We start from the raw sequence: 12,343 nt of genomic DNA on the forward strand, positions 1-12,343 counted from the left end.
ACCGCCTTGATTGTCACTCCTGGTCCTCAGGAGCTTCAAAGAAGGAGAAAACTAGAGGAGAAGGCATTTATGCAGGAAATACTTTTATTTCTTTCCCTTCTCCTCAATAGAGCAGATGTGTAAAGGGGTTAAGAGGATATATTTGTGTGTGGGGGGGGGGTGCGTGTGTTTGTGTGTGTGTGTGCATGGTGCCTTAAAAATATTTATAACTGAGCTTTCCAGAAGTCTCTGCTAACAGATAGAGAGAAAGATGAGAAGTAGCTTTTTTTTTCCCCTATAAATTTTAATATAGGTTGTAAATCGAAGCCAAGATTATAGAGGAAAAAAGAATGTATAAAAACGATTCCAGCCAGAAAGGTTAAGGGTAGAGAAATAGCATTTTCTGTATGAAGAGAGTAGGAACCTTTTGGGAAGTTGTAAATACCCATGGTGAACTATCAGCTAGACTTCTACATGGCTCACAAATCCCAACTACTAAGTCGAAGAGAGACAGAAAGAGAACCCCCTCAAGAAGGGACTTGTGGAATAAGATAGTGTTTTGGTGAATGTCTGAGAGACACACGGAAATATAGGTAGTGTAGGAAACACAGAAGAACCAAGAAAGAACAGATACTGGTATTTCATTTAGAGATAAAGTCCAGTAAACATGCTAGATGCTTAAAAGTAGCAACGGGCTGAGAAGGCATGAAGGGCCTGATTTCTTAACAAACAGACGAATTTGAAAGGGAAGTACCACAAAGAGGAAGGTTGGAAGTAAAAAATTAAGAGTGAGATGATGTAGAACGATGAAAAATGTTGAAGCCGTTTGATCCTGGGGTCAGATGGATTGAGCCCTCGTATTGTAAAAATTCCATTCGTTCTAAGTTGACAGCTTGAGGTGAGCTACCATCCGTTAACTTTCTAAGCAGGGGGGCGCCTGGGTGGCTCAGTTGGTTAAGCGACTGCCTTCGGCTCAGGTCATGATCCCGGAGTCCCGGGATCGAGTCCCGCATTGGGCTCCCGGCTCAGCGGGGAGCCTGCTTCTCCCTCTGACCTTCTCCCCTCTCATGCTGTTTCTCTCTCTCTCTCTCTCTCTCAAATAAATAAATAAATAAATAAATCTTTAAAAAAAAAAAACAAACTTTCTAAGCAGGAATCTTTTGAACGGTTTTCTGATTTGTTATAGAATCTTGATGAGAGTCTTGAGTGAAACTAAAGCTAAAGAACCAATACTCCAATACGTTACTGTAGCAGTTCTCAAAATGTGGTCTCTGGACTGGCAGTAAAGCTGTGGGGTTCCCCTAAGACCTTCTGGTTTAACAAGCCCTCCAAGGGACTGTGATGTGAGCTAAAGTTTGAGGACCACAGCTTTAATGGATGGCATGGTCTCTAAGTAGATCTTGTTCATATCAGTGGCCACTAAGTTTGCCAGGCCTTACCAAAACCTATGATTCCATAATCAGTCTGGTTAAAATGTTTTCTTGTGAAAGATTGGAGACTGCAGAACACCTTGTACAGCCTTCCTCAGCTGCCAGTGTGGGTGGACTTCTCCCTGAAAATTCACAGCAGCCTCTGCAGTCTCTTCGTTCAGGAATCTCACAGAGCTTCCGAGGGCCAGCATCCTCAACTGATGGAGATTTCTTTCCAAATAGCTAGGTATCGAGACACAATAAGTAATTGTACTAGACGTCTTAGGATACCTATCGAGAATCAGTTGCTAAAAGGTAAAGAAAAACAAGCAGGAACCCAGCCTTGAATAAGAACAGGTAATTTTCTATATAGGCTTTTGCTTTCTTTAGTTTTCTTGTTTAAGAGCTGCCACAAATTTTGTATTTCGCTGCATTAATTTTTTTTATTTCGCTGTGTTATTATCTAACGTACATCACTAAAAAAAGTAAACTGCTTTTTCAGTCTTTTAATTAGTTATAAATACAATACTAAATATACATTTAACAGATTATCCAGTTGGCTTTGGAACTTAAAATTCAGGATCTGGTAGTGAAAATTCGGAAGACTGTGATAATGAACCGCAGGTTATTGGTAAGTTTTCACAGTGTTTGGATAGTAAGTTAGTATCATCGTTCAGGTATATCATGTCTTTCAAATATATACTGACAAATACTGGAGGCTGTTTCAACAATTTAATCAATATATTCTCAATTATAGACTACAAGCCATTAAGTAAGTGGTAATGAGCAATATGGAAGGAGGATAACACACAATAATTAAATTTTATATGTTTTGACAGTTCTTGCAAAGTATTTTATCTTAAAATGAATTCTAGGCAATCCGCCCATTGTTTTGGCATCGTCAAGTGACTAAAACTATTTTGAACTTGGTAGTTAATTTTAGCCTTCATATATTTCCAGGTAAATTTAATCCATAAGTGTGAGATTCATTTGCTTTAGATCTGAAAATATCATTCTGGAAGAGTTGTTTGATGTTGAGGAAATCTTGTGAGACTTTTAATAAGCCTCTTAAATCCAGAAAGTTGTTTTGCCTGCAGGAAAAGGAACCTATATCTTAAAATTCCCTCAGCTCCTTTTTTTTTTTTTAAGCAGTTAAACGCATTTTATTTTTTAATGAGGAATTTAAGAACATCGCCACTTTCCATTGGTTACACCAGAGTCCCTGTATTAATAATTACAAAGCAAAATTTCTGTTTATCATTACTCTAAGGAAAACTATTCCATGGTTTGTAATGAGGAAAAATATAATCACATCATTTGTTTTGTTTTGTTTAATTTTATTTTATTATGTTATGTTAATCACCATAGATACCATCATTAGTTTTTGATGTAGTGTTCCATGATTCATTGTTGGTGCATAACACCCAGTGCTCCATGCAGTACGTGCCCTCTTTAATACCCATCACCAGGCTAACCCATCCCCCCACCGCCTCCCCTCTAGACGCCTCAGTTTGTTTCTCAGAAGTAAGAGCGTTGGATTCTGAAAAGGTTGTAATTGTGACCAAATATAGTCAATCTTTCTTCTCATTGACACACTGTCTTTGAAATGAGAGCACCTAATTTGAAGTAAGCAATCTGTATTCCAGGTAAAAGTTTTATTAATTTGCCCAGAAACATAAGGAGAAAGCAGGACATCAAGACGTTTTATTTAAGCAGTTCACATTAAGTTTGAAGTAGATTACTCTCTTTGTTCAACCAAGATTGTAAGGAGAGCAAGAAAGCATTCACACCTCCTGGGCCGTAGTGTCTTTCTCCCCATAAGACATAATAGATTATATACAAAAGAAATAATATTCCAGGTATTTGTATGTCACTAGTAAAGGTTTCAACTTGCCATAGGGACCGCACTAAACGCTGTGACACTCTTTTTAGTCATTTGCTCTGTTTGCTAATCTCTAAAAAGGTTTTTAACACTGTATAAAATACTGAAGAAAAGAAACCTCTTTTGTATGAAGACAGCCAGTTCTGAAGGTGATTAATTAAAATTTCATTCGGTGGTTGCACACTTTCTTTTTGACTCTTATTTTCTCTCTTAATGTCCCATTGAGGAAATGACTCAAACCACTTTGAGTAATGCTGTGTGTTTTCCAAGGATGCTTTTCATTTCGGTCCCTGTAATTTGCAACTTATGAAACTGTGCTCTTGATATTAGAGGAATAACATGATTATATTAACCTCCTGAACAAAAGACTAGTATGAAACTGATTGTTTCCTAGCGACTCTTGTAAGCTCACAATTTTATTATAACTTATTTAATTTTGTACTTGATGTCACGATCTTTTCAAATGAGCACTGATATGGTGATATTATAATATAATATAATATACAAAAGGACACTTAAATTTACTTTAAAGATCTGATTACTTCGCCATTAAAAATTTTATGATAGTTTTGTAGTTCATTATTTTGAATGACAAAACCAATCAAAAGTGAAGAGTTTCTAAGGAACAAAGCATACCTGCTAAGAGATGGAGGGAAAAAAGCAAAACAAATGACAAGAAGCAGTTGTAAGCGGCCTGAGATAAGAGTAGGTAGGCATTATGACTGGCTGTATAGAAGTAGTTCCGCATACTGTGCAGATCTGGTATTTAAAACATGAGGTTTCATTTGAGAGTAGAAAATGTGAAATGAAAATGTTACTTTTGCCTCTCCTTTGTCTCTGCCAAATAGGTTCAAAAGAGGACGTTGAAGTGTAAGAACTCAGAAGAAGTTCTCAACCCCACAAAAAAGACAGACAGACAGGAAGGGAAAAGGAAAGGAAGGAAAGAGGGAGGGAAGGAAGGAAGAAGGAAGGAGAGAGGGAAGGGAAGGAAGGCAGGAAGGCAGGCGGCCATAAAGGAAAGAATGTAGGGTTCTCTGGCAGGGTAGATACTGGGCTGGGGGGTAGGTAGGGGACTGCCCAGGGCAGGCAGGCTAGAAGAGTAATTGAAATTTGCCCCTGAGTCCCTCATAGAGACCCACAGGATAGAGTTACTAGTGACCCAAAGGCCTGAATGGGGACAGCAGGAAAGACGGGATTTAGTCCTTGTCCCTACGAATTTTAAATTTGTGACATGACCCGTAGAAAGATACATCACAGGATCGGTGGGAAATATAAGCTAGGACAGAAGGCGGAAGCTGAAATGAAAAGGTCGGTCCCGAAGGCCGGTCAACAAAGAAACAGCTCTTTCAGCTTCAGAAGAAAAACGATAAGTTATTAATTGTGCTTAATCCAGAGTAATTGTTTCCATTGCTGTTGGAGCGGCTACACCACGAATCATGCGGTGCGTGCCGTTCGCCGGCTCCTGTCTGCTTGTTGTTGTTGTTAAATAGAATCCCCCCTCAAGATTCCAAAGCCACAAAGCAATGGTTAGTGTTCAGTGACCTTCTGCACCAGCTGTCTTTGGGGCTTTGAAATTGATTTTCCTCATCTCAGTCTCTGATAGTCTCTCTCCAAGTGTGCCTGTCTAGTTCATCACCAGAGTGGAAACGGTGGCTCGGAGAGCTGAGGGAGTGGAGGTAGGCGTCACGCAGGGCATCATTAGAAACATCAGAACAGAATCAGCCTGCGCCCGTGTGCTCTGTGTTAAAAAAGAAGCAGCTGCTTTATTGCCGAATACAATGGGGAATATTCTCACAGGATTCACTTTTCACATTCCCAAACACGGGCTGAGAAGTAAAGAAAATTCCTCCCTTTCTTCTGCAAACCTCATGGGGATGCCAGGTCAAAACCGTATGTTTTTGATGGTAATTTTTGCAGAATTTTTTTTATACATGAGAAGCATATTCCCGAGGCTGGATGACCTGGCAGAGAGTCACAGGCTCAGGAGAGGCTAGAATGACACACAGAAGGACGTGCCTGATGGAGAATTCGATGACAGAAAAATTCTCTCGTAAGAAAACTCATGGGCTACTCTTCACGTGGCTGAATTTCAGTGCCCACTGGGCTGTTTCTCTTTTTGATCGTGGTGGAGTCTACACATACGCTAAGCGTTGTGTTGGACAAAGAAGTTCTGGGCTCCAAGATGTACATTAGTCCCAACATACTCTTGTCAGCGTTTTACATTTTCTGTGTTGCAATGGAAAAGCCATTTTTGGCCTTGGAAAGAGGTCGTCTTATCTGAACCTCAAAATCAGATTTTTACCAAATCTGAAACATGTCCCACTCTATACAAAATAGGTTGACAAAGACCTTTTCTGCTTGTCCACTTAGTGTCCAAGAAGTTATTGCTTGTGTGTTTTAACATACCTGCTTGGAGGCCTCATTTTACCTAAAGGAATCACCCTCACACAGATGATACCATTTGTCTGTAAACAGTTTCAAAATACATCATTTAAGCCATCTTTGCAACTTATTTCTCTGCTTACATACTAGAAAGCCATGTAAAATTACTGAAGACCAGTGGTTTGATTTGATTTGATTTGGTGATTTGATCTTTTGAGAGAGAGAGAGGGAGTGCAAGTAGGTTGGGGGAGGGGCACAGGGAGAGGAGAGAGAGAATCTTAAGCAGGCTTCGCACCCAGCGCAGAGCCTGACACAGGACGCGATCTCACAACCCTGAGATCATGACCTGAACCAAAATCAACAGTCAGACGCTTAACCGACTGAGCCACCCAGGCACCCCAAAGACCAGTGATTTTAAGATATAATAGATAGTGTCTCCAGGGCATTAATTTGATATGGATAGTCGTTTGGACAGAGGAAAGAGAGGTGTACTTCTGAGTTTTAAAGTCAGTGACCAAAAAACTACAATTAAATTCTATCTTCTCTTGCAGCAACAAAATTAAATGTATATATGAAGTTAGAAACTCTTTCAAAGTATAGAGTTATTTTCCAGTTCCACTAATATTGATGAATAGTGTATTTTTGAATATTACATCTTTGTTTTCAACAATATCTCAAAGTTGCATTTTGGTGTAAGAAAAAATATTAACTTCACAGCAATTCAAAGCCTAGCTTGTGAAAGAGTTCTTTGCCAGGGTTACCAAAGCAGAAGGACATCATGTTGGAAACTTTTGGAATTTGAAAGCGAGACGCCTGATTTGAGGTTGACAGGTGTCTAGCTCATAGTTTTGCACATGGTAGATGCGTGTTTCAGTGTCGGGGCTGTGATCAGAATCTTTAGGGTTACATAGCTGCAGGCTCAAATCCCATTTCCTATTTGAAATGACTCAGACTGCTTTGAATAAAGCTATGACACATTTTCCAGGGATGGTTTTTATTTGGGTCCCTGTAATTTTCAACTTTTATTTTATGATTAATTTATTGGCTATAGGTCTTTAGCCAAGGTTCTTGATTTCTCTAAGACTCACTTTCCCCATCAGCACAGTACTCACCATTTTGGTGGTTTTGCATTACTTATTGAGCAACTACTATGTGCCCAGAACTTTCTAAGTTCTGAAAATACAGAGGTGAGTAAGATTTCATGGAGCTCACATCCTAATGGGAAAAGACCAACAATAGATTAGTGCTGTGGACATATCATTCTTATTCATCACCTTAGTATGAAAGATAAACAGTTTTTTAAGTATATTTCTGTCTAAATGTTATTTAAAGCTCTCATGCCTAGAAACTTTACGCAGATGACTTTGGTCTCTCCCCGTCCCTCCCATCTTACACGATGCTATGGGCATAGCAAGAAGCTCCTCATCTTTGAGTCTTCTCCCCCAAAACATCGAGCTTTCTTTTTCTTTTTTTTTTTAAGATTTTATTTATTTATTTGAGAGAGAGAGAGAGCACAAGCAGGGGAAGTGGCAGGCAGAGGGAGAGGGAGAAGCAGGCTTCCCAACAAGCAGGGAGCCCAGTGCGGGACTGGATCCCAGGACCCTGGGATCATGACCTTAGTTGAAGGCAGACGCTTAACTGACTGGGCCACCCAGGCGCCCCCAAAACACTTGAGTTTTCATGCTGTCTCTTCCTTCATTGTTGATGGCCATGTTATTGCTGAGACAGCCTTCATTCCTACCTGCGTGGCCTCTTCAGGCCCAGTGAGCACTCTGCTATATCCAAGCTACTCTTGAAGCCATAGAAGTAATGCTGCTTCTTACAAATGATGTTGAGGCACAGAAGTCTCAAGGAGGCTGTCTCTGACTGAAACACCTACATGCTCCATGCATCCGTTTGCTCTTTGGGATCCTGATGCCTCCTCAGGCCTCTGTCTGATATTTAAGATACAGGTTTCTATTTCTGTCAGGTTCTGCTGACACGCTCTGTAGTCTCTACTTCTCCAACACCAGGGAAGCCAAGAGCAGGGCCTGTGTCTCTCAGACACGGGGAATCTTCTGCCCTCATCGACCCTCTCCCCATTTCCCTCCTCCTAGATAATAAAATGAGAAATTTTTTCTAATCTAAGGCAAACCTTTAAACTCTTAAATTCTGTATCTTTCACACATTTTGGTTATATCCCAAATCCTCTCTATGTCTGCTTTTCTCCAGAGGCTCTAAGGCAAGGAAATGGAATCTGCCTTTGGCCATGGGCCGCCATACTGGTTGCTATTCAAATGTGTCTTGTTTCTGTCCATAGTTTCGTCAGGCAGTGCTCTCTGCTATTTCTGTACCCTCATGCGTGGCATGGCAGTAGTAGAGAGCGCCTCATACTTCCCTGGAGTCATGCCAGCTCCCCAAGATGCTGCCTACGAAGTGGAGGGCAGGCGTCTCTCCCTGGGCCCTGTGGAAGCCTCTGTTTTATTAGCTCGCCTCCCATAGATTTCCTCCTCATCTGGAGGGAAACCCCCTTTCGTCTCACCCCACATTTCTCCCAAACATTGTGGCTGTTCCCCAGTAGACGGGGCTGTAGGAAACCAGCTAGAGACCCAAGCTCTTTCTGCTTCTCATTTTGTCTCCTCTCTCCTGGGGGCAGCGTGGTGAAGCAGCCACTGGACTTGAGAGAAGTGAAGTAGAGCAAAGACAGCCGGGGGTGGGGGCAATTTCAGGAGGAAAAGCACACTTTAAAGAGTATTGTACAATTTTTACCCCCCACGCAAGTCGATAAACAAGAACTGATTGTAAGAAGTGCTTTGAAGAAAGAAAGCGTGATGGTGTGGGTAGGATGGAGAGTGACCAAGTCGGTGTCACCTTCTCCAAGAGCTGTGCATATGCATCCTTCAGACTGCCTTGTTAAATCCTCTCCAGCGGCATCCAGGAAATAGTCTGTTCCTCTGAGCTGCTAAACATCTTGCTCACTCTTCATGTATAATCCTAAAAAAAGGTAAGAATTCAGATCAGAGGACCAACTACCACTCACAGGTCAAATCCAGCCTGTTGTTTTTGTAGTGACCGTGAGCTAGGAAGGGTTTTTATACCTTCAAGTGACTGGGAAAAAAATAAAAATTAAAAAAAGAGAGAAAAAGAATATTTCATGACTTGGGAGAATTCTACAAAATTAAAATTTCCGTGTCCATAAATCATTTATGTATTATCTGTGGCTGGTGTCATGAGCGGGCATGGCCAGAAAAAGCTAAAATGCTTACTATTTGGTCCTTTACAAATAGATGTTGCTTGCAGCTCATCTGAATGATCAGGTTCCTGCTTGGTCTGGTACAAATCCATCTTCTCATCCAGAGTCCCTGCCCATGGGTAGAACTGCCAATATCAAGTTCGTAAACCTAGGAATTCATTTTGCAAACATCGGTTTCAGAGGCTAGTAACATTTTGAATTGGAATTTAAGGTCCTCAAATCATCCTTTTTGGTCTTTTGGAATACAGGTTCTAATACGTGACTTTGGGAAGACAAATAGCTACTGCTTGTTGAGCCCTTACCTTGTGTTAGACATTAACAGATACATGGCATGTGTGTTACTTCCATTTAATCCTCATAAAATATCTACACAGTTGCTACTACTCGTATTCCCATTTTACAGATGATAAAACCAAGACGCAGAAGATTTGAGTCATTCACCAAACATCATCCAGCTCATTATAGGTGAAGTCTGGATTTGAACCCAGATAGTCTGGTTCCAGAGCCCACATTCTTAATAACCGTGCTGAATAGGGATATGGTAGGATCAAAAAATGCTGTTTCCAATATAACATTTAATTCAGACTATAAACTTTAAACTTTGCCTTATAAAATACTTCCATGGGGGAAAATGGATTCACAGTACAGTTACTAGTATAATTTATAGAAGTAGCAATTGATCATTTGCATCTGTTCTAATTTTGTGGTTGACACAGCATTCTTCTGGGATTTTATTTTATATTTATTTATTTATTTATTTATTTATTTATTTATTTATTTATTTGACACAGAGAGAGAGCGAGCACAAGCAGGGGGAGTGGCAGGCGGAGGGAGAAGCAGGCTCCCCACTGAGCAGGGATCCTGATGGGGGCTCGATCTCAGGATCCAGAGATCATGACCGGGGCCAAAGGCAGACGCTTAACCGACTGAGCCACCCAGGCCTCCCTGACAAAACATTTTTAGATGCAGTAACTGGTTTATAACCCTGTGAGATAAGCAACTCATTAGCTCCATTTTACAGATGAAAACCAACAAAACTGAGGCTTTGTAGGATCATGTATCTAAGAAATGATCGACCAGGAACTTAAACTCAGATCTGATTTCTACTCCAGAATTCTTTCCACTACCCCTGTGTTAGGCAAACTTTGATGACTTTTGCCCTATTTCTACTCCAGCTAAGCTGTTAATCACTTAGTAACTTTCTTGAAATGGATTCTTTGTACCCGATTAGCCCTCGCAATAGTAATACATAAGCAGTAATGTGCATAGAATCATGAGTCTGATTCCTCTTTGATTTACCCAACACTTCTGTTGTGCTTGCTATGTTCCAACCCCTTTACAGTAAATATTAACTCCTTTGAGCCTCATAGCAACCCCTGAAGGGTCGAGGCTTTGACTGTCCCCATTTTACAGATTAAGAAACCAAAACACAAAGAGATGAAGTAACTTGCCCAAGGACATATACCTACAAAGCAGTGAGTCAGGATTTGAACCTCAGAGTCTAGCTTCCAAGTTCTATCCTCTGAACCCCTTAAGTTATTTGATATATTCAACTTCTTTTTTTTTTTTAAAGATTTTATTTATTTATTCATGAGAGACGAGAGAGAGAGAGAGAGAAGCAGAGGGAGAAGCAGGCTCCCAAGGAGCAGGGAGCCTGATGTGGGACTCGATCCCAGGACCCTGGGATCATGACCTGAGCTGAAGGCAGACGCTTAACCATCTGAGCCACCCAGGCGCCCTCAACTTATTTTCTAATACATTAAAATAAGTACATCAGTAGTAAAATTTAAAATATTCAGCTGTGTACCATCTGTAGTCATCTTTCATAAAAACTGTGTTGTTCCATAGTGGAATATGCCAGAATACCCACCACCTCCTGACTATGTAAGAGAGAACACAGTCTGGTGACTTCACTGGGCATGTTACTAGGAAAAATAATAATACATGTTAGGACACAAAGTGAATACACAATAACTTACTGCTACAATGTGAAATATAAACCATGAAAAACATGGTGCGTTGTTCTTTAATGTGGGGACTTTTATTGTTAATAGGAATTTTAAATTAGCTGTCTTTCCTGAAGAATTTCTTATACGGCACTCTTATCATGTGAGCATTTAATTTTTGCTTACACATTTTCAAAATAAGAGACTGTACAACTTCTAGAGGCAGCTTCCCCCACAGCCATCCAGCTCAGTTGTTAGAGACTGTTTCTGTATTTGATCTAAAACCTGTTTCACTGACCCCTTCATTTATTTAGGTTGGTTTTAGAAGTGTTCTGTGATTCCTCCCTCTTTCTCCCCCTTCCCTGGTTATGTTTGACACAAGCTAAAAATAAAATTAGTTTGCATCCCTCGAGACCTGACCAGCTGCCTGTGGCCAAGTTTGATAGTGCTTGTTAGTGGGAGAGCAGGCTGGGGTTAGAATGTTTCCGTGGACTTCCAGAAAATAAATCAGTCTGCAGAACATCAGCGTGATCATGCATACTTCTGTTTATACGAGTACATAGTCTCACATAGTGGTAAATACACATGTAGCTCTAAAGTAATGTGATTTGTCTTAAGTGGAATGTGACCGTGTTCTTAATGCAGTTCATACGAAGAAGTTCCAGAATGGTTTTGTGCAGGAAATGGTATGATTAGAATAACTTTCTAGCATCTCAAGATACCTACTTGAAGGGACGGTAATAATCGGTGTGCCTCAATACTTCTATATACAAGTCAGTTTCTGTCATCAGAGTACCCTTATGAGTTGGTTAAGATATTCCCTTAATTTCCATTTTTTTAATGACATGAGGTGACTAGACAGAGGCAGAGAGAAGACAGAGGGAAGAGCTAATGTATAGCTGTGTGTGTCTCCCACTCATTAGCGTATTTGTATCTTCTGATTGCATTCTCCTGTTCCACAGGCATTTCCTATTCAAAACAGGAACAGGGACAACGCCACTGTTCAGCACTGCAACCCCAGGATACACAATGGCATCTGGCTCTGTTTATTCGCCGCCTACTCGGCCACTACCTAGAAACACCCTATCAAGAAGTGCTTTTAAATTCAAGAAGACTTCAAAGTACTGTAGCTGGAAATGTACTGCCCTCTGCGCAGTAGGGGTCTCCGTGCTCCTGGCAATACTCCTATCGTATTTTATAGGTAAGAACACAGTTTAACAGTTGCTTTGTCTGTATGTCGGGATGTTTTATTGTTGTCTTCTTGGTTGTATCCATTTATGTGGCCAAGAAGCATATTACCAGGTTTATTTTCTGGAGGAGGGATTAGTTAATACCTTATCAATCCACAGAGCATCTTCAGTAATCTTCGGGCAAATTTGGATAAATAGGAAATCTGTATTTGCACAAAAAAATGAGGTCTAGGCCACAGACTAGAGTGTGAACTTGTGTTCGGCGTATCCCTCTTGAAACATGGACAAGTCTGTGACATCTCATGTACACATAGTCATTCTTG

The 12,343-nt window shown here is 40.6% G+C and overlaps 1 protein-coding gene across 12 annotated transcripts in view; it reads left to right on the forward strand.

The window, feature by feature from the left end:
* TENM3 (teneurin transmembrane protein 3) overlaps positions 1-12,343 on the forward strand; it is a 447,649-nt gene that overhangs the window by 270,091 nt on the left and 165,215 nt on the right. For 11 of the 12 annotated variants that reach the window (XM_088020902.1, XM_088020899.1, XM_088020901.1 and 8 more), the window contains one exon: positions 11,793-12,031. In XM_088020902.1, coding sequence (XP_087877028.1) covers positions 11,793-12,031 — 239 coding nt within the window. Of the gene's footprint in view, positions 1-11,792; positions 12,032-12,343 lie in introns of those variants that run through there. The other variant, XM_088020906.1, reaches the window with a different exon arrangement.

The sequence above is a fragment of the Eumetopias jubatus genome, unplaced genomic scaffold, assembly GCF_037043125.1.
Source record: "Eumetopias jubatus isolate StellerSeaLion01/CBP00866 unplaced genomic scaffold, mEumJub1_p1.0 scaffold_2, whole genome shotgun sequence".
Classification (NCBI taxonomy): domain Eukaryota; kingdom Metazoa; phylum Chordata; class Mammalia; order Carnivora; family Otariidae; genus Eumetopias; species Eumetopias jubatus.